Below are 22,801 nucleotides of genomic sequence, written 5' to 3'. Positions count from 1 at the left end.
AACGGGAACTCCAAATAAGATGTGCCTTTAAGCAGTAGTGAAATTTAAAATCTTTCACGGGTCCAACTGGCACATGGTGGTAATGGCCCTGCCATCTGACCCTCAGTCCCAGCTTAAGTTGGACTGAAGGTACACCCCATTGCAACCCTCTGATCCCATCACTTCCCCATTGTACAGATGGGGAAATTGAGGCTCAGGAAAGTGAGGTGACACTCTACCCCTCAAAGGCAAGGCTGCTATGACCAAGACAAGCAAGGTGGCCGCCTGTGCACCAGGCACTGTCCAGGCCCACAGCCAGCGCAGACTCGGGTGTTTGGGGAGGGGCTGGGGCTGTAGCCACCACCATGTCACCCCCAGCTTCTCCCACAAGTGCCCAGCCCCCACTAGGCCCCTCCTCACCGAAATAGAAATAGCCTCCTTCATCCTTGGGCTGGAAGAAGCGCCCCCGGGCCTGAGCGTGGACGTCAGCACCTTGGGCCACCAGGAGCTCCACATAGTGTTTGCAGCGGCGCTCGATGGCAATGTGCAGGGCGGTCTGGCCTTGGAGGGAGTGGGGGACAGTCATCGGGGGCACAGACCTGACCAGGCATGGGGGGCACTGGGGTACAGAAGGTAGAAATCCACCCCAGAGCAGCAAAGGGACCTTCAGACATTCCTGGATGTGGAGTTTCTGAGGCCTGAAGTCCCAGACCTGCTGCATCATGCAATCAGATGGGATCTTAGGCTCAAAGGGAGATCCGACTTCTAGAATCCCAAGTGTGGGACTTGTCTGACCATAAGCGGCTTTCATCCTAGAGGTGACAACGGCATCATGGTCTCACAACACTGGGTACCCAGGACATAAAATTCACAGCCTTTGAATCTGCACATCCAGGAATCTGAAAGGTCAAGTTGGATTCATAGATCTCAGAATTTAGACCCAGGGAGCTGGGACTGGTGACACTTCTGCCTTTTAGAGCTGTTGACTCACAGAACTATTACCTTAGAGCCTCAGAGTATCCAGAACCAGAGCATCTGGGGCCCACATTCCCAGGTTCATGGCCCATTTGATGCTCATTGCATCTAGGGCCCTTGGGACCTTGGATTCTGAAACTCAGAATATCAAAGAAGTTCTTGTTCTTTCGTCTGTTAATTCATTCAACACTTGCTTCCTGGGGACATGCTGGCCCTTGGGGCCTCATCTGAAGCTCCTAGGCTTGGGGATCAGATGAGTGAGGCTGGTGCCCCCACTCCTGCCTGGCTCAGGGCCCCACCTCGGTAGTAGATGTCCCGGAAGGGTGAGTTGATGAATTCTCGCATGTTGCCTGTACGCTCGGCAATGTCCAGAAGCACCGGGATCGTGTCGTTGCGGCCATTGCTCAGGTTCAGCAGGGCCTTGGGCAGACAGGTCTTCCCTGTGGACGGCTCTGGGGGGAGAGATGTACAGGTGGCCCAAACTGCTGTGCAGCAGGGGACAGGGCACTGGGCAGGAAGCCAGAGGCCTTGGCCGTATCACTCCTCCTCTTTGAGCCTGTTCCCTACCTGCCCTGCATGATACTGAGAAGGTCAAATAAACTCAGAAGAGCATAAGTTCCTTCCAGCCTATAGATTGGTATTTATCAAAGCATATCTGGGGGGAAATATTAAAAGTCAAATAAAAGAGTTAATAGATGCAAACTATTGCATTTGGAGTGGGTAAGTGATGAGATCCTGCTGTATAACACAGGGAACTATATCCAGTCACTTATGATGGAATATGATGGAGGATCCTATGAGAAAAAGAATGTATATATATATGTGTGTGTGTGTGTGACTGGGTGACTATGCTGTGCAGTAGAAATGGACAGAACACCATAAACCGACCATAATGGAAAAAATAAAAATCATTTAAAAATTTTAAAAAAGGAGTTCCCATTACGGCTCAGCAGAAATGAATCTGACTAGGAACCATGAGGTTGAGGGTTCAATACCTGGCCTCACTCAGTGGGTTAAGGATCCTGCGTTGCTGTGAGCTGTGGTGTAGGTCACAGACATGGCTCAGATCTGGCATTGCTGTGGCTCTGGCAAGTAGGCCAGTAGCTACAGCTCCAACTTTACCCCTAGCCTGGGAACCTCTATACGCCACGGGTGCGGCCCTAAATATGTGTATATAACATTTTAAAAAAAGAAACCTCAAAAAAAAATCGAATAAAAGGGGAAATGCTGGGTTAAGCCAAACCCACTGCATTTCTTCCCTACAGGACTTCTCAGAGCCTTTAATCTGCTAATGCTGACAGTGAACCTCTAAAAGCAGACCCAGGGTGGCCTTTGCCAGCCAGTTGGAACATAGATCCTTTTCCCAAGAAGTGGTTACACTAGCGCCCCTAGAGGGGAGCAGAGGGAATGCAGAGTTCCCCAAAGTGCAGGCCATGAGCCACAGTGGATATGAAATTACCCTAGGATGTGAAATTACCTTCGAGTACTTTGGGGTTTCTGCAGATGCAGCAATAATAACAATAAAGGCTCGAGTGTGCAAGGTTTCATCCCCTTGTCAAAGCCCTGCTGTGAAGTCAGTCTCCGTTTGATACTAATGGTCCCTTAACATCTCCCACTAACGCTTGCTAATGTTTCTTTGCAATTTTCTTTCCCTTGTATTAATTTTTATGGTGACATGAATTGATTTATATCTTAAAAAGCGAGTCAATAAAAAGAGAACTCCCCAGTGAAGCAGACGCAGGACCAAAAGGCCGGATGCAGGAATGCGATCAGGAGCAGGATGGGGGATGGGAGAGGCAGGTGTGGGCTGAGGTGCCTGCCCTGGAGCTAAGACCCCTGGGGTTTGAATGGGGCTTTGTTCCGGGTTTCTGTATGACCTTTTCTCTGCTTTCTGTCTGGCTAAATTGAGGCTACAAAGGGAAATTGATGAGCTAGTAGATATTTGTTGATGAGCCCGGCAGCTAAGAGACCTGGATAAATAATACTGCTGCGGTTATTATTCCACGAGTGGTGACTTAAAGGTCTCCCTAGATATTTAGAATCACTGGGGAGAATGCAGACTCGCAAAGACCTGAATTCCAATCCCACCGCCCTAGGGGTGGGGTTGCTTGGACAAGCCTCATTCTGGCTGCTTCCCCCTACAGCCCTGGCATCCAGCCCAGAGTGGACACCAGGTAACTATGCATTGAATGGATAAGGAACTCCAGCTCCCTATCTGCATAATGGGGAGGGGGCCCTGAATACTAGCTGAGGGCCCTGGGGATTCTGTCCAGACACACCCACTCAGGTGAGCCTTAATCAGTATGTATTCTAATTGTCAGGCAACTCACAATTATCCATACTGATCTTGTCATCGGTCCCTCACCAAACACCAATCAGGTCTGTGTATGTTCCCGTTCTCAGAGGAGGGTGTACCCAGCCAGCCAAAAATCTTTGTGTCACTCTTGTCTTCGTCCTCCCTTCTCCCGATATCCAACCCCCACCCACCCAGGATTCCTACCCATTTTACCTATTTTTCCAAACACTGCACCCCTCTCCATCTGCACTGCCACCAACCTGGCCTAACCACCATCTTTCTCACATACCCAGGACACCTGCCTTGTTCCCACCATCCCCTCTGGATGTCCTTTAATCCACTTTCCACATAGCAACTGGATGTCACCTCAGAGCCCAACTCTGATGATGGTCAGGCACAGGGCCTTTGCACATGTTGTTCCTTCACCTCCTCTCTAGTCCTTCCTCCCTCTCTTTTCACTTGGTTAACTTGAGTTAACAATTCATTGGGACTCAGCTCAAGTGTCACCTCCTCCTGGAAGCTCTCCCAGATTTTCCTGATTAGGTCAAATCCTCAATATAGCCTTTTTGTGGATACATATTACAGTTTGTAACTGTGTACTTATTTCTGTGATTGCTTGCTCAATATCAGTCTTTCCCTGGAGACTGAGAGCAATTTGAGGACAGGGTCATATTTGCTTCCCTCACCATTTCTGTCCCCCACCAGCATAATGCCTGACGCTTGGTAGGTACCAATAAGCACCCATTGAGTTAATAAATATTCAATGAAGGGGCAAGCTGGGCACTGCAGGTAATTCCAACCCACAGGTGCCTAAGTGGTTTGTATTGAGTGGGGAACAAGACCCTGGATTTGGACTTCCACAGCCCCCAGCCCAGGCTGAATTGGGGTGAAGGTCTGCCAGCCTGGGTGCTGGGATGAGGATGCCAAGAACAGCAGCTACCCAGAATGAGGAGTTGCAGTTCCAGGAATCTACCACCAGGTGGCAAAGTGGCTCTGACCCTGGGGAAAGCTGGAGCCAGGGCCCCTAATTGCCAAATTGGAGGCTGTCAAATTTTTGGGGAGCGCTGGGGCGGGGGGCACACAGGAGGGCCACTGACTCCTTTGAGAATCAATGAGCTCATGAGCCTCTGGTTATAAAAACATGCAGGGGCAGATCCAGGTTTTGGTGAGGCCCGAGACTTACACAATTGGGGATCCTATTTATGAAAACAAACACAGAATTACAACCTCGAAATTAGGGCCAAGTTAAAAGGGGCCAGAGCAAGCTTAATTAATGGGCCTCACAGTAAATCCCCTTTACACATGCATTATTCTATATAATTTCAGGGACCTTCCCCTGCAAACCTGAGAGTCCTCCACCCATGCTCATGCAGACACACTCACCTGGGGGTTCCCCCCCACCGCCCCTATTCAGTCCTGGAGAAGCCAAAAGCCTTGGCAGGCCCAGCCTGGCACTGCTCTGCCTGCTGAAGTCACAGGCACCATGATCCCCGTTTCACTGGGATTCACTCTATCCCAAAGCTCCCCACTCTCACCTGATGAACTTAGGAGGCCAGGCAGGGCCACTTGGCCGGGGCTTAAATACGCATTACCTCCAAATGAGATTATTCACGCCTTCACAGGGACCCTCTGAAGGCAGAGAGGGTGCACAACTCTTCCGCAACTCTAAGCTTACGCCACAAGTGAGGCCACACCATCTGGCTGGGCAGCATGAGTGAATATTTTTTATAAGTCCAGTAATTCTTTTCTTTTTTTTTTTGTTTTTTGTTTATTCGGTTGGGTTTTGTTTTTGTTTTGCTTTTTAGGGCCACACCCACGACATATAGAAGTTCCCAAGCTAGCAGTCGAATTGGAGCTACAGCTGCCAGCCTACACCACAGCCGCAGCAATGCGGGATCTGAGCTGCATTTGCAGCCTACACCATAGCTCATGGCAACGCCAGATCCTTAACCCACTGAGCGAGGCCAGGGACCAAGCCTGCAACCTCATGGATACTAGTCAGATTTGTTTCCACTGAGCCATGATGGGAACTCCCTAGCAATTCTTTTTTGATAAAGCATTATATCATTTTGGTGTTCAAAGAATCTGACTAATAAACGTATATGTGAAAAATATATTGCATGGAGTTCCCGTCGTGGCGCAGTGGTTAACGAATCCGACTACGAACCATGAGGTTGTGGGTTCGATCCCTGCCCTTGCTCAGTGGGTTAAGGATCCGGCTTTGCCATGAGCTATGGTGTGTGTGGCAGACATGGCTCGGATTCCGAGTTGCTGTGGCTCTGGCGTAGGCCGGTGGCTACAGCTCCGATTAGACCCCTAGCCTGGGAATCTCCATATGTCATGGCAGCTGCTCAATAAAATGCAAAAAGACAAAAAATATATATATATATTGCAGACTCGGTCAGCCTATTTTGGCACTTAATTTACTTTAAGTACCCAAAGTCTCCAAAAATGGCCCCCTGACCTCCTTGAAGCTTCATCAGCACTGAGCTGTTAACACGGCCAGTCTATCCTCCTTTCTAGCAGGTACCACAATTCTCGACATTTTATATTGATTTGTGGGGTCACATGGCCAGTTAGTTTCAGTTTACCTGGTATCTGGCACATAGCAGGTGGCTGACCTGGGTGGAGGGGCTCACAGGCCACTTTCCCCAATTTGCAGGGAAGGGCTTAGGTGGGGGTTTTGAGTCTGAACAAGGCTGGAGGGTGAGCTCTCTGGGCCATGAGCTCTCTAAGTCCCATGGGCACTAGTGACTGGGTTTCAGCCTAGAGCAGGGAGCCAGAAAACTGGGCAGAAACTGAGGCTCAGAGAAGCCACACACCCCTCAAGTAGTAAAGGTAGGACTTGAACCCAGCTGGGTAGACTCTGCTTACCTATGATACTAACCTTTTCATAAATAAAAGTGGAATGAATAAATGAAGAAAGGCAGCAAGGGTCCAGAGAGGTTAAGTTATATGGTAAAGGACACATAGCACCGGACTCCCTGTCCAGTGCTCTTCCTGGCTAGTGCAGCCCACTGACTCAAGGGAAGATGCCAAAGGGAAATGGGACCCCCAGTGCAGGTCTCCCGCAATCCCCAGCTAGCCCGTCTGCTATTCCTGCCCAGGTGCTCACCTCGGAACTCTTCGTCAGTCAGACGCTTCTTGTGGGTCAGCAAGAAGGGGAGCAGCCCATCCAGGTCAGTGGTGGAGCCCCGAGACACGATGTCAAAGAGGATAGGCCGGTTGAAGACTTTGAGGATGGGGGGCGGCTGGGGGGCAGGAGCTTTGGGGCTCTGCGGCTGCTTCCTAGAGGGAGGAGGAAGTAGGCTAATAAGAGGGCTCATCTCCTGCCCACCCCACTGTCTCTAGGCTTAGGACCTAAGAACTGGGGAGGCACAGCTAGGGAGGGACCAGACTGAGGGGAGAGGGACATCTGGAGACACAAAGGAATGTTTTATGCCAACAAATCCTACCTAGGACCTTGGGTAGAGACAGACAGGAAGAAACACACAAGCCCCCCATCTGTCCATTGATGATCTACCCATCCATCCACCACCCACCCATCCACTCACCCACCCTCCTATCCATCCATCCATCCATCCATCCATCCACCCATCCATCCACCCACCCTTCTACCCATCCATCCATCCATCCATTTGTCATTTACTGAGAACTAATAAGCCAGAGACTGGAAGAGACAAAGGAAGTAAGAAAATAAAGGAGGAACACTAGACTAACAGATGAAGCAGTTCTATCATTTATTCAATCATTCACTCACTAATTTATTCATTCAACAAACATTTGAGACAAATGAGGCCAAGCACATAAAGTGTTCAAGGCCTTACCAGAGTAGACAGCCAATAGACATTAGCTGATATTCCTGTTATTGTTTAGCACCCACTGTGTGTGTGGGAGAAATGTTGAGCTAGAAGATAGGTGGAGAAAGAACGAGTCAGAGCGGACTGGAGGAGGGGGGAAACGATGGAAAGAGAGAGGAAAAAAGACATTCATTTAGTCATTCAATAAACATTAATTGGACACCAGCTGTGTGTGAGGTTTTGAGAGCGGCACCAGCCCAGGGGCACCTTAGGGGCAGGGACCCCCTGTGCCATGGGCCTCACCCACTCAGTGCCGGGCACATATAGGGGCACAGGAAGAATCTGAAATGAAGACAGGAGAGGAGAAAGTGGCAAATCTGGGGATGGAGCAGAGGAGAAGGGACGGGAGCAAACCCTGACAGAGAGGAGGTGGGACTGCAGGGGAAGGGGACACAGAGGTGCGGCTTCAGGGCTAGCCCAGGGAAGGGACAACCACTCTCCCTCTGTGGGGCTCCAGCCTCAGACTTTCCATCCTGAGACAGGGCCCCCAGCAATGGGGCATGGGAGGAGGGGAGGCGGAGGTCGAGAAGAGGGGCTTTCTGACACTGGGGGCACATAGGCTGGTATAACCCCTGAATGAGGGCACCTGGGCTGCCCCCATTTTATCTACTCCTGAACTGTAAACTTTGCGCCAAAAAATGAAATGAAAAGAACACTTTTGGGGTTTCTGAGGACCTCAGCCACTCAGCCACGTCCCAGCTCCTCCACAGTCCCTCCAAAGCCATTAGCCCTGGTTGTCCAGGAGAGGGTTGGGGATAAGGGCTTGAGGAAGGGGGGCTGAGGGAGGGGAAAGGGAGACACAAAGCCCACCAGCTTCCAATGGGACCTTGGAGGGATGGGACACTGGGGCACTTTGCTACCCTGGGCCTGTTTCCACCTGAGTGGAGGTTATACAGTTTGTCCAGCACAGTGTGCGGACTGTGCGGCCCTGTTTCTTCGAGCCTCTCTAGCCTTGGGCCCTCGTATGTGCACTTCTCTCCATGTGGAATACGCCCCCCCCCCCAAACCATGTGGTTGTCTTTTTGTACCCCTCAGCTTTGAGTTTAAATGTTGGCTCCTCCAGGACGCCCTCCTGGACTACCTTTCCTGTATAGGCTCCCTCTCCCACTGCAGCACCTCCTGCAAAGTGAATCATCTATTCGCTTGTTTATCAGCTGTCTCACCCTCCAAACTGAAGGTGCCAGAGAAGGCTACTCAGTGTCTAAACTTAATAGGGGTAGCAGCTAGTCTGGCTCAGCCCTGAAGCCCCAGGGCCAACCCTCCCTAGCAGGCATGTGTGCTGGGTGCTCAAGAAACATTCATGGATTGACTTGGTGAATAAATAAAGCAGACAGTTCCTGATCAAGCAAGGATTCAGGAGGGGAATGGGCTTCATCCAAGGGCCCAAGGGTAAATCCAAGGTGAAAAGAGTCTGTGATCAGCAAGGGGAATGAGGAGGACTAGGTGACAACGGGACAGCTTCATACTCTAAGACTGTCCTCCAAACACACACAGAGGCCTGAGAGGGGTTCTTGGGAGTTTTCATGGATGGCTAGCTGGACAGACAGCAGACAGATGGATGAGTAGATAGATATTTGAATAAGTGTGATGGATGGATGGACTGGACAAGCAGATGGACAGATGGAAAGATGGGCTGCTGATCAGAGAAGGAGAAAGAATGAAAGACATGGAAATGAAATAAATGAATTATGAAGAGTTTGATAGCTGACTGGCTGCATGAATAGAAACAGTGGGTACATGGGAGGATGGATGGATGTTTGGGTCAGTAAATGATGGATAAATGGAAGGTTGGTTGTATGGGCGAATGGATAGACAGGTAGATGACAGGTGGATAGATGGGTATTTAGGTACTTGAATGAGATGTTGGGTGGATAGATAGATGGAAGGATGGATGGATGAAGAGACGAACGAGTACATGGACAGGTGGACAAATGGAGGGATGGATGGGTGGGTGGATGGATGGATGAGCAGATAGATAGATGAATGAATAGACAATTGTATAAAAAGTTGGATAGGTGGATGGATGGATGAACGAATAGGTAGACAAATGGGTGGATGGATAGATGTATGGATAGATGGAAGGATAGATGGATGAAGAGACATGTATATGGACAGGTGGACAAATGGAGGGATGGATAGATGGAAGGATGGATGGATGAAGAGACAAGTATATGGAAAAGTAGACAAATAGGTGGATGGATGGATGGATAAACAGGTATATAAAAAGATGGACATATAGGTGGATGGATGGATGAACGAACAGGTGGATAAATAGATGAATGGATAGATGTATGGATAGATGGAAGGATGGATGGATGAAGAGACAAATATATGGAAAAGTAGACAAATAGGTGGATGGATGGATAGAAAGATTCCATACAGAGGAGGAGACCCTTGGCCAGGCAGCCAGCAATACTCACTCTATGACCTTCCTCCTCCACCGCTTGTTGTCACTGGGGTGGTGACGATAGGTGCCATAGTCAAAGAGTGAGTCCATGGGCGCCTTCTTGGGCCCGGGCACCACTGAGGACTCATACAGGGTGGACTCCAGCAGGTCAATGGGGTTGGGCACCCCCTTGCGGAAGGCACCCTGGAACTTCATGCGCAGGTTTGGTCGCCCATCGCCTGGGCCGGTAGGGCGACCAGGATCAGCCAGCGAGGGAGAGGGGGAGCCATCCTCCCCTTCAAACAGGTTGGCCAGCGAAGAGAGGGGGAAGGCCTCCCCACCGGGTGTGCCACTCTCATCCCCAGGGGGCTCGGCCACCTCCCCAGGCCCTGTACGGGGACCTTCGCTGGGCTCCACCATGCTGCCTGTCCGTACTGCTCAGCCTGCAAGGGAACGGGAGGGGAGTCAGGCCGGCTCCAGGAAGCCCCCTCCCACGTGGGCAAACAGCATTGCTGCCAGCTGCTTCAAAGCCACGGTTGTAATGACGGGGTACAGGGTGGCCACTCCCAGATGTGGTTGGCTGCCAGCCCCCGGCAGGAGCTGCAACAGGAGCCTCTTTCAGGGACCTGGAAACACCAGTCTTCCTTGCATCCTGCTGCGCTAGACACTAGCTGGAGAAGGAAGGGCCTCCGAGTCACACTGGGTCCCCAAACCTGGAGCCTGGGGCTTCCTCATGGCCAATAAAACCAGCTTTGGAGCCCCCAGGTCAGGGTTCAAATCCAAGCTCCGCATTTATTTATTTTTAGGGCTGCAGGTGTGGCAAAGGGAAGTTCTCAGGCTAGGGGGTTGAATCGGAGTTGCAGCTGCCAGCCTACACCACAGCCACAGCAACGCCAGATCTGAGCTGCATCTGTGATCTACACCACAGCCCATGGCAACATGGGATCCTTAACCCACTGAGCGGGGCCAGGGATCAAACCTGTATCCTCACGGATACTAGCTGTGCCACAATGGGAACTCCCCAAGCTCCGCCTTTAGCAATCATGTGACATCCATGGTTCACAGCCTCAGTTTCCTCACCCGTGAAATGGGGGTGCTGAAGCAGAGCACACATGCCAGTGGCCAGTATGGTGCTGGCCACACCTACTAAAACAGAACCACTAAATACATGCTTCAGGCACCGGAGATGCTCAGAAAATACTATGTGAACCCCACTGGGGGAGCCAGCAGCCCTCAATTTCCCAGCACCATCATTATGACCCCATTTCATGGAATGGGAAACCAAGGTTCTAAGGCCTTAGTTACCTTCCTGCAGCGCACAAACCCTGCTCCTCCCAGTGCCAAGCACAGAGCCCTTTCCTTCCCTCTTTGCCTGGTTAATGCCTACCCACCTGTGTTCCCAACCTGTGTCCCTTCCTCTGGGAAGCCCTCCTTGACCATTTCTTGGAGGGATTAGTCAATTTCCGGGCTGTGAGCCCCAAGAGACAGGGAATGCATCTGTCTTGTTCACTCCTGCACTGTCCCCCGCACCCGGGAAGGCACCCCATGGACAAATGACCTGCTGACAAAGGTATTATGTGTTCCCATTTCACAGATGAGGAAAATGGAGCTTGAAGAGGGGAAGTCGGGAATTCCCGCTGTGGTGCAATGGGATCAGCGGTGTCTTGGGAGGGTTGGGACTCAGGTTCCATCCCCGGCCTGGCACAGTGGGTTAGGGATCAGGTGTTGCCACAGCTGGGGCTTAGGTCGCAACTGCGGCTCGGATCTGATCTCTGGCCCAGGAAATCCATGTGCGCAGGGCAGCCAAAAGAGAAAAGAAAAAAAAAAAAAAGAAGGGAAGTCACCCATCTTGTTAGGAGAAGAGGTGGACTTGAACCCAGCACTCTGGCTCCCAGGCCCAGTGTTTAGACAGGAGCAAGGACAAGGGAGGGGCGAGGCCCTGCTGGCTGGCTAGCTGTCAGCCCCTACCTTCCCCAGCACACCACTGGGAGGGCTGAGCACCAAGGGCGAGTTTCCTGGAACTCCTACCATCCCACCCGGGCTGCAGGGAAAAGTCTGAAAAGCCCTCTTTTTCTCTGCCTCTCCCTCCCTGCGCATTAGCAGAAGAAAAAATAAAGATTGGTTCCCACCTTGTTTGTTTTGTGGCTACCAGGAGGGAAGGCTAGGGCACTGCCAGAGGCCTCTCTTGGCGGGAACAGCAGGGCACACAGAGGGTCAGAGCTCCGGCCAGGGGCTGGCCTCCTCTAGGCACCAGCAGGGAGGGACGGCCTGGATTTTAGAGTCTTTAGCCTTGAGTTCTAAATTGAGCTCTGCTATTTACCTGCAGCATGACCTTGAAAAAGTCATTTGAGCTACCCAAGCCTTGGTTTCCTCAGCTGTAAAATAGGTACAGGGAGTAGTTTTTCATACATTTGCAGGAAGAATTCAATGAGATCAGCGTGTCCAGGATCTACCCAAACATTAAGTTAGGGGCTGTCGATGATTATAATCAAAGGAGGAAGGAAGGGCCAGGAGTACTGATGCTGAAATCAGATAAACCTGGTTCCTGTCTTAGTCCTGTTTAATTAGCAGCTGTGTGATCTTGGGCAAGTCACTTTCTCTCTCTGAGCCTGTTTCCCCACCTGGAAAACCAGGATAATCCCACCTCCTCCTAGAATTCTTGGGAGATGGCAAAGACCTCAGTAATTTGAAGCACCTACTCGGTGCCACATCTAGTAGGACCTCAGGGGACATTAGCCCCCATCCACTTGCCAGGTGGGAGAGGGAGACCCCTAGTGGCAGCATCGTGAGCCTGGGCTTTGTGATGCAGGGATAGGGGTGTGCTGAGGTGAGGAGGGGGTGTCCAGTTCTGTTCATCTTACTGGGGACCCCACGGTAAGGGGAAGAGGAGGAATTGGGCATGGGCTTTTGCTGTCAACACCTCCCCAATAACTGCACCCCTTCCCAAGGCACCCGTCACTGCATGGAGCAGGATACCCCCCAACTCAGGTGGGGGCCAGAGGAGGCAGCTGGGAGGGCCCCTCCAAACCCCACTGTGACTGCACCCCCTCCCTTAAGAAATCCCAACCCAGACAGCATCCAGGGTTTCTGGGGGCTCCACAATAGGGGATCTGGAGTCAGCCCAGCCACAGGTTCAAATCCTCCTCAGCCACTCACTCACAGCTCATAGGCTTCACAAGGCACACAGGGATCAATATTAGCATATTAATTATGGTGAAGTTATAATTATGAAATAAACCCCATCATTATCGTGATAACGTTGTGGGCCCAGGTGTTTCACACACTCTCACTGGGTCCTCACTGCAACCCTAGATCCTCGGTTCTCAGCAGGGGGCCATACTGTGCCCCACGGACACTCTGCAATGTCTGGAGACATGTTTGGTTGTCACATTGTGCTACTGGCATCTAGTGGGTCAAGGCTAGGGATGCCATCCAACATCCTACAATGCCCAGGACAGTCCCCACCACAAGGAATGACCCAGCCTGAAAATCCGATTGTACTGGGGATGAGAAACCTGCCCTGGAGGCAGGTGCTTTAATTCTCAACTCACAGGTAAGGATACTGAGGCTCAGAAAAGTTAAGTGACTTGCCCGAGGCCATTCAGCACGTTGGTGAAAGAGCCAGGATTCATATCCGGGCAGTTGGCTGTGTATCACCCTAACCCCTCAGTTGACGGGGACCAGGTATCATGCCAAACCTTTACAGTATCTTGTTCAAGGTGCACAACAGCCTCGGGGGGAATCTACCAGCCCATGTTAACCTCTCAGAGCCTAGTTCTCCCCACCCATAAAATAAGGCTTGCAAAACAGCTTCCATCCCATAGGGCTGCGGTAACGGGCAGTTATCTCTTGGGTAACCAGTAAGCGCTTGATAAATGCTTTAATTATGATACGGTCCCAGTTTACCTGTCCTCCACCCCCTCCCCCCACCCTGGCACACACACGTGGCACTACTGTAGCCTGGTATTCACAGCTCCTGTTAACATTCACCAGACGCCCCCCACCCCTACCCCGCTCGCACCCCTCTCCCCCTTAGTGAATCTGCCAGTCTGGTGAGCAAAGCTGGGTTACTGCACCCGTTTTACAGCTGAAGAAACTGAGGCTTGGAGATTCCACACAGAGTGAATGGCCTTGAAGAGGGCCTCTGGACTGACCTTGGACTCCTTCCACACCACACCACCCGTATGTATACACACCAGTATGCACATACACATGTGTATACACACACACACACACACCCTGCTCTGTGGCAATCCCCTCCCCAACACTGCCCGGTTCTCTGTGGTTGGGGATGGAGCCTCACTCCCTGTTCTAATTTGCCCTGAAGGCTGTTATTACACATACCAAACCCATGCCAGACTTAAGGGGAAGGAGGGGTGCAGGGCGGGAAGCGAGGCTGAGAGTCCTCTAGAATCTCCTCTCCGTTGAAATGTCTGTTTCTTCTGGATGCGCCCTGTGAGTGCGCACATGCGCATGTGCCCACTGCGAGCCCCTGGGAACGCCTTTGCAGCTGGCAGCACGCAATGTGTGTCAGGGGCTCAAGGAAGGACATGTTTGCAGAGTGTGAACAGCCCCACACACTGTGTCACCACAGTATTCATTTAACACAGTGGATCAGATTTCAAGCGTTTTTGTTTTAAGTACCCAAACGCTTAAAAAAAACTACATATATTTAGCTATAGACATATAATAGACCTAGTCCACACACAGACAGTTGTGGCAGGACAGATAGAGATCTAAATCTTAGAGCCCAAAGAGCAAGATTAGAGGAGTTCCCACTGTGGCACAGTGGGTTAAGATTGTAGCAGCTCAGATTGCTGTGACAGTGTGGGTTCAATTCCCAGTCCAGCGCAATGGGTTAAAGGGTCTGCCATTGCCACATCTGTGGCATAGGTCACAGTCAAATTCAATCCCTGGCCTTGGAACTTCCATATGCTGCAGGTGTAGACATTAAAAAAAAAAAAAAAGGAGGATTAGAAACCATTCGCCTATATATTTAACAAATATTTATTGAGCACCTATTATGTGCCAGGTCTCAGGCCATAGAAGTGAGCAAGACAAAGAATTCCTACCCTCCTGGGGCTGACCTGGTGGGAAAAGAGAACAGCTAGACAAATCAAGAAGCTGAGGCATGTCTGGTGGCGTTAAGAGCTCATTAGGGAGTTCCCGTCGTGGCGCAGTGGTTAACGAATCCGACTAGCATCCATGAGGTTGCGGGTTCGGTCCCTGCCCTTGCTCAGTGGGTTAAATGATCCGGCATTGCCGTGAGCTGTGGTGTAGGTTGCAGACGCGGCTCGGATCCCGCGTTGCTGTGGCTCTGGCGTAGGCCGGTGGCTACAGCTCCGATTCAACCCCTAGCCTGGGAACCTCCATATGCCGCGGGAGCGGCCCAAGAAATAGCAACGACAAAAAGACAAAAGACAAAAAAAAAAAAAAAAAAAAAAAAAAAAAAAAAAAAGAGCTCATTAGACCGCAAAGGCTCAGGGTGGCTGAGTTCAGGGGTGCAGGGGTCCCGAGCAGGGTGAGGAGGCATAGGACTGAGCCAGGGTCCCCACTCCTTCCTCTCTGCCTGGGTCAGACACCAGGCTCTCCAGAAATGTGGCTGAAGATCAGGCATCCTGCTCTGATGACCCCTGGGGATCAGTCAGGGCACTCCCTCCCCTGAAGAAGGGGCACATGGCGGGGAGAGGCGGGCATGGAAAGAACTTGCATTTTGACGTCAGACAGATGGGGGCTTGGCTCCCAGACGCACTGTTCATTAGCTGGGTGAGCTTGAGCGAGTTACTTAGCCTCTCTGAGCCTTATTTGCCTCACCTGCCCTTGGGGCTCTTAATTGGGTCACTGTGAGGATTATAAGAATTGAGTCAAGCACCTGGCACGGATAAGCCCTTGATAAATAGCAAACTGCAAGACTGGGTGAACTGCAGGTGTCTTCTCTCTGAGACTCCCGGGTTCCACAGGGGTGGGGTAGGTCTCTAGCTTCATTTCCCTGTTCCCGGGGAAGAGAGTGGAGGCAGGGGTCCATCCTTTCCACTACCCCATGGCTTTGCCTGATCTCATGGAAACCCTGGCACGTACTTGTCAAATCCCATCCTCCTGATTACACAGCCGAGGAAAGCTGCTTAAATCTGGGGGCAAGTTTAGGCATGCAGGGGTTGCTCCACCCCAGAGGGAAAGAATTCCAGGGAGCTGAGATCAGTGCACTCTCATGGGCATTTGCTGAGTCCCACCTGTGTGCAGGGCACCCAGGGAGGCATAAAAGAGGGGAAGCACATTGAACTCACAGTCTGGGAGAGAAGGGGGATGGCTCACCGTGCACCCCCCCACACACACACAGGCCTTTGCCTGGGCTGTTCCCTCTGCCTGAGATGCTCTTCCTCCACCAGCTCCCATTCTTAGGGTGGCATCTGAAGCTGTACTTCCTCTGAAAAGCCTTCCTGCCTCCCCGCTCCAAGTCTAAATCAGCTCCCTTGTGTTCACTCTTAGAGTAGCATGTGCCTCCCTTTATAGTGTCTCTCTTTTTTTTTTTTTTTGGTCTTGTTGTCTTTTTAGGGTCGCACCCGTGGCATATGGAGGTTCCCAGGCTAGGAGTCGAACCGGAGCTGTAGCCGCTGGCCTACACCACAGCCACAGCAACTCAGGATCCGAGCTGAGTCAGCGACCCACACCACAGCTCACAGCAATGCCAGATCCTTAACACACTGAGTGAGGCCAGGGATAAAACCCACGTCCTCATGGATGCTAGTCGGATTCGTTAACCACTGAGCCACAACGGGAACTCATAATGCTTTTCATGATTAAACTTTTTTATTTGGCCACGCCCACAGCATGCAGAAGTTCCAGGCCAGGTTTCAAACCCATGCCATTGCAGCACCGAAAGCCACTGCAGTGACAATGCCAGATCCTTAACCTCTAGGCCACCAGGGAACTCCTTCACAATTAAACGTTGATCTTTACTTATATCATTCTTTTATCCAAATTCTCTTTTCCTCTAGAATTTTAGTTCCATGAAGGAGCAACTGTTTTGTGTCTGCTGTCTCCCCAGCACTCAGCATCATGCCCAGGCATCAGTAAATATTTGCTTTCTTAAACTATAAGGCAAAGGGCCTCTGAAGTGCTGAAAGGAGGCAGGAGGAAGTCACAGTGATCCTGATGGGCACAGGGAGAGGCTGCAAGAGGAGGGGTATTCAGGCTTGGGCTTGACAAAGTGGAATGGGATAAAAGAGCAGAGAGGGCGAGTTTGAGGGTGTGGAGCTGGGAAGGTGCAGGGGGCACTGAGGACTGGCAGGGCCTGAGACATTAGGAGAAGAAAAGTAGGAAGAAGAAAAGATTCGTGAGTGGGTGAGGAGGTGGGTGGATGGGGGGGGCAGGCAGACCAGGGGACAGTTCTGCTCCCAGACAGACTCAGTGCACTTCCCCCTCCCTCCTTCCGGGGGCTCTCTGCCTAATCCGGGGGCCCCCACTTCCTGCAGGACCCCAGAATAGCCTCTCATTCTAGATCGGTCCTGAAGGGATGGTGTGGATGGGGAAGGGACTAGGAGTACACAACCCGAGGTTTGCTGGTACCAAGAGAGAGAAAAGATCTCCCCACCTTACAGGTGAGAAAACTGAGGCTCAGAGAGGTAAAGTTACTCTTTCAGGGTTGCCCAGCTCCTGAGAGGCAGAAGCCGATCTACGACCTTTGTGGCCCCAGGACCTACTCCTCCAGCAGATACTTTACAGGGACTTAAGAAGAAAAAGGGGAGTTCCTGTTGTGGCACATCGAAAACAAATCTGACTAGGAACCATGAGGTTGCAGGTTTGATCCCTGGCCTCGCTCAGTGGGTTAAGGATCCGGTGTTGCTGTGAGCCGTGGTGTAGGTCAAGGAGGAGGCTCAGATCTGGTGGTGGTGTGGCTGTGGTGTGGGCAGGCAGCTGCAGCTCTGATTAGACCCTCGCCTGGGAACCTCCATATCCCTAAAAGGACGAAAAGACATTAAAAAAAAAAAAAAAAGAGGAGTTCCCGTCGTGGCGCAGTGGTTAATGAATCCGACTAGCATCCATGAGGTTGCGGGTTCGGTCCCTGCCCTTGTTCAGTGGGTTAACCATCCGGCGTTGCAGTGAGCTGTAGTGTAGGTTGCAGACGCGGCTCGGATCCCGCGTTGCTGTGGCTCTGGCGTAGGCCGGTGGCTACAGCTCCGATTGGACCCCTAGCCTGGGAACTTCCATATGCCGCAGGAGCGGCCCAAGAAATAGCAAAAAGACAGAAAAAAAAAAAAAAAAGAGAGAAGAAAAAGGTGGAGGTGAAGGAAGAGTGGTCTCCTCTGGGGGTTGGGGCAGCTGTGTGACTCTGGGCAAGTTCACTGGCCCTTCTGTGCCTCTGTTTTCTTACCTATATATATATATACATTTTTTTTTCTTGTCTTTTTGCCATTTCTAGGGCCGCTCCCGCGGCAATATGGAGGTTTCCAGGCTAGGGGTGGAATCAGAGCTGTAGCCACTGATTAGTGGATGGCTACTGCCAGCACCATCAGTGTCACTACATTATCATTATTAGGAGGAGAGGGATGAAAAGGCAGACTGAGGCCCAAGGAAGGTATGACTCCAGGGAGGGCAGAGTGTTGGCGCCCAGGGCCTGGGACTGGCAGTCACCTCAGAGCAGCTGCCGCTGGCAGCTCAGCCCATTGGCCAAGTGAAAGCCACTGTCTGCCAGGCTGCCTGAGGCTCCCCGGAGCCTGGCAGGCGGCAGCAGCAGGGATCATCCCGCCATGACCGGCACCTTCCCCAGCCAGCCCGTGTTTACCTAGCAGGTCTCGGCCCAGCCCGCTTCCTGTTTGCTGCACAGTGCCTGCCTGTCCGGGGCCGACAGAGCCCCAGTGTCCTGCCGGGTCCCCCCACCCAGGAGGGTGCCCCCTCCAGCTCACACCACCCAGGCAGGGCAGGGCCAGGGTGATTCACCAGGCCTCAAAGAGGGCAAGGCCAGTGTGGCCACGACAGTCACTCGGTCATTTGGCAAGTTATTGGCCAGAGAGATTCTGACATGCACACGAACACCCCTCCGAGCACTCACAGGCCCCCGGTCAATTCCACGGTCCCTGGCCCTAGGGTGGGAGCCCCTGGGAGGCAGGGAGGCAGCTTGCACCTCTTAACACAAAAGGCCACATGGGAGGATCCCCTTTCCATGAAATGTCCAGAATAGACATATCCATAGAAAGAGAAAGCAGGTTAGTGGCGGCCAGTGGCTGGGGGGTCGGGGGGACAGTGACTGCTAATGGGTATGGGGTTCACTGTGGGGGTGACAAAAATGTACTGAGACAGAGGTGATGTCTGTATACCTCTGAACACGCTACAGAACCAGTGAACTGCACGCGCTCAAAGGGTGAGTTGCATGCGAATCATACCTCAATACTACCAGGCTGGGTGACTTCAGGCAGGTCACTTCCCCTCCCTGAGCCTCAATTTCCTTAGAGCAACGTGGAATGTCGTGAGGTTAGACACTCATAAAGGCTCCAGCACAGGGGCTGGCACATAGAAAGGGCTCAAGGATGCGACATCCCTGTCCCAGGAGGCTCCGGCTCCTTCTTCCCTTGCCTCACGCCCTCCCATCAGAGCTCAGCCCCCAAGTCTCTGACTCAGCCCTGCTTGGAACGTGATGCTACCCAGCTCCGGCCCAGAAGGATGGAGGCCCCTTCTCCCTAGCCCGGCCCCTCTTCCAGAGGACAGACACAGGCACAGAGACGATCCCCAGGGAAGATTCTGTCGCCTCAGAAACCACCCAACCTATGTTCTGTTCCCCACCTGCCACTTCCCAGTGGAGTGGCCAGGGGCAAGACACTTCTCTCTGGGCCTCGGTTTCTTCATCCGTAAAATGGTGGAAATAATTACTGCCACCCGGGAAGGGGGAACTTGTATCTGCTTTATAATTACTGGTTGGATAGTACATTCACGTTCTAAATTAAAAAAAATAACATGATGGGAGTTCCCATCGTGGCGCAGTGGTTAACAAATCCAACTAGAATCCGCTGAGGATGCAGGTTCGATTCCTGGCCTTGCTCAGTGGGTTAAGGATCCGGAGTTGCCGTGAGCTATGGTGTAGGTTGCAGACGCGGCTTGGATCCCGCATTGCTGTGGCTCTGGCGTAGGCCAGCGGCTACAGCTCCAATTCGACCCCTAGCCTGGGAACCTCCATATGCTGCAGGAGCAGCCCAAGAAATGGCAAAAAGACAAAACAAAAACAAAAACAAAACAAAACAAAAACATGATGGGCATTCCCATATGGTGCAGCAGGTTAAGGATCTGGTGTCACTGCAGCAGCTTGATCGCTGCTGCGGTGCAGGTTCGATCCCTGGCCTGGGAATGCCCACATGCCACAGGTGCAGCCAAAAAACTAATTAAAATGGTAGCTTCTACAACAAAGGGCTGTTGTGAGGACTGAATGACAATGGAGGATAAATGACTGAATCACTGATCAAGAGTCTAGGATAGCACCTGGTGCACAGTAAGTGTTCAAAAAACGGCAGCTGCTTTTTCATTGTTAACCTTCCCACAATTTACAGCTAGGGAGATGTCAGGGTGGAGGCCGGGCTGGGACCCAGACGTCCTGGCTCCGAAGGAGATGCTGCCTTCTGAAAGGGTTTTCTTCCCTCCTCATTCCCATCTCCCTTCCATTCCCCAGCTGGGAGACAGGCCCAGAGGAGACAGGACACCCACCCAGACCTACACACAGCCCTCCATCCCTCATACCCACAGGCCAAGGCCCCAAGGTTACCAAGTCAGAGAAGAGAGCAGATACCTAGGGAAGGGAGGGGTCAGGCAGGAGCCCGGGAAGGGAGCCCCAGGCAGCAGAAAACCGGTGTGAGATTCTCTCTCTGCCCCGGCCCACCTTGCCTCCATCCAGTCTGTGCCAAAAGTAGTCTACTGTCTCTGGCTAACTGCTTGGAATTATGGCTGAGAGGAGAGCCTGGAAGCCCGCGGTAGTGCCTACCCTCCTTGGTACCTGTCACAGCCCCTTCTATCTGTCTTAATCCAAAAAATAACTCTGGAAGGTGGGCATCATTGTCTCCATTCTCGGATGAATAAAGCACATCTGGGGAAAATGGAGGTGAGGGGCCCCATTTCACAGATGAGCAAACTGAGGTTCAGAGAGACCAAGAGACCCAGCCAAGGTCACAACTCAACAGGAAGGGAATATTCCAAGCATCTGCTTTCAAACCCATCTGAGTTCAGAGTCTATGCAGCCCTCTCCCTGGGGTCACTCTTCTAATGCAACACCCCTTGGAATCCCTGGGGCAGGCTGGCACAGACAGACTTAGAGTTTGAATCGTGGCTTTGCCACTTAGTAGCTGTGCGACCCCAGGCGGATCACTGCACCTCTCTGAGCCTCAGTTTCCTCATTTCTAAAAGGGAGTTAATCACAGGACCCACCCCTGGATTGCTTGGATGCTGTGGTGTCAGAGCCTCATAGAGGGCAACCCCAGATGGTGGGAACACACACAGCTCCCAGACGACAGGGACCTCTTCTGCTCCAGTCACCACTGAGTCCCACTGCCTGCCAGTGAGACTGGCACAGAGATGTCCAAGACATACTTGTTGAGTAAATGAACAGATGGATTAATGAATGAACGAACTCATGGATACAAATGAATCAAAGACAGCTAAATCATTCTCCGTAGGGCAGGCAGATGGTCACAGCTGAACCTCCACCCAACTAACCAGCTAGCTAAATTCCACCCCCACTCATCCTTCAACAGTTAATGTATTGAGTACCTACTGCATGCTGGGCTCTCTGACCCAGGAGGTTCAATTCACCCCCTTCCCCAGTGAGGGCAACAGCTATCATGGGTCCATTTTGCAGATGAAGAAACTGAGGCTCAGAGAGACCAGGGCACTTGCCCAAGTCTGAATCTGAGTAGGCAGGTTCTCCTGATGCCCCCCCGCCCTTGTTGGCTCATCTGTTGTGCACACTTATTCCTTCCTTCATCCATTTCTCTGTCCACAGATATTCCTTTTTTTTGGGGGGGGGCATACCATGGCACGTGGAAGTTCCTGAGACAGGGATCAAATGCACACCACAGCAATGACAATGCAGAGTCCTTAACCACTAGGCCACCAGGGTGCTCCCTCCACAGGCATTCCTGAGCCCCTCTTCTCTGCCAAGGAGCACAGGGACAGGAGTGAAACGGCCAACAGGTTCCGCCTGAGGTCAATTGGCCCCAGCTTACTGGGGACCCCCACCCCGAGCCTGTGGAGCCCATCAGGACACATGCTGGAAGTGGGGCCCCGTACACCCCCCTTGAGGAGCTCTCCCAGAGGTGGTCAGCCCTCCAGGTCAGCCGGATGGAAGCCAGGCCACTCCACCCTCAGGGAAAAACAGGCGTCCAGTGAGACTGAGGAGCGCTTTGTGTGGCAGGCAGGGTGGGGGCGGGAGGGGCGACCGTTACTCACCACTCAAAGAAAAATAAGAGTATTCCCATTTGGTCAATGGCCCTCCTGTCTGCCCCCCACGCCACCACCTCCCTCCATAGCCTTTCCCGCCCTCTGACCTCATCTGGGGCAGACCTGCGAGTGGGGAGGGGCCCCAATGCCACTGGCGTGGTGTCTGTGACCCTCCCGCATGGATGAGGAAACAGGCTCAGAGAGGTGGGGTGACCTGCTTGTGGTCACACAGCCAGCAGTGGGTAGGGCTCAGGGCAGAAAGGGGAAGCTGATGAACAGGAAGGGGCTCAGAGATGGGAAGGAAATACGAGTCACAGTAAAAGTGAGGGCCAGGCCTCCTTTCCTCATTCCTGCTCAGCCAGGGGGACAGCTCACAGGGACCCAAGGGCACCCAAGGCAAGGCAAGTCCAAGCTGGGGCAGGAGTGGCAGCCAGAATAACACAAGCTCCCCTCAACTGGCAGAGCTCTGAACTCCAGCAGACCCCAGGTGGCATCCCCAGGACCCGAGAGGTTAAGTCACTTCCTGAAGTCACACAGCAGTGAGTGGCTGAGCTGGGATGTGAACAGGCGTGGGTCATACTCCCAAGAAGGAAGAGGCGAGCAGCTTTCCAGGAAGAAAGCTGAGCCAGCCACTGGGCTTTTCAGGGAACCCAAGAGGACCAGAGTCAATGGAATCTGGCTTTCAGGTCCAGCTCTTCCAAAGGCCAGTAGGGAATCCCTAGGCAAACTGCTTCTTTCTCTGAGTCTCAGTTTCCTTAGCTGTAAAATGGGACTCAGCAGTCCTGCCCCGCCCACCTCCAGTAGGGGTGATGCTCTGACAGCATCAAGGTGAATGTCAGGCAAGAGACACTGGTTACACTCTGAAGAGTCAGCATCGCTCTGGAGACTGTC

At 52.3% G+C, this 22,801-nt stretch overlaps 1 protein-coding gene across 5 annotated transcripts in view; it reads right to left on the bottom strand.

Annotated features, from left to right (window-relative positions):
• The window catches only part of TRPV4 (transient receptor potential cation channel subfamily V member 4), a 41,869-nt gene that overhangs the window by 14,732 nt on the left and 4,336 nt on the right, over window positions 1–22,801 (bottom strand). For 4 of the 5 annotated variants that reach the window (XM_084992536.1, XM_084992538.1, XM_013982949.3 and 1 more), the window contains 4 exons: window positions 9,531–9,939; window positions 6,366–6,538; window positions 1,254–1,406; window positions 400–540 (listed from right to left, as the gene is read on the bottom strand). In XM_084992536.1, coding sequence (XP_084848662.1) covers window positions 400–540; window positions 1,254–1,406; window positions 6,366–6,538; window positions 9,531–9,916 — 853 coding nt within the window. In that variant the 5' untranslated portion in view covers window positions 9,917–9,939. 5 annotated transcript variants of the gene reach the window in all.

This window comes from Sus scrofa, chromosome 14 (genome assembly GCF_054392235.1).
Source record: "Sus scrofa isolate SSC_HxYL_T2T_F1_AM1 chromosome 14, Sscrofa_HxYL_maternal_Yorkshire_Landrace_v2.0, whole genome shotgun sequence".
Taxonomy (NCBI): Eukaryota; Metazoa; Chordata; class Mammalia; order Artiodactyla; family Suidae; genus Sus; species Sus scrofa.
The sequence above is the reverse complement of the archived record's forward strand: the minus strand, read 5'-3'. Positions and strand labels throughout refer to the sequence as shown.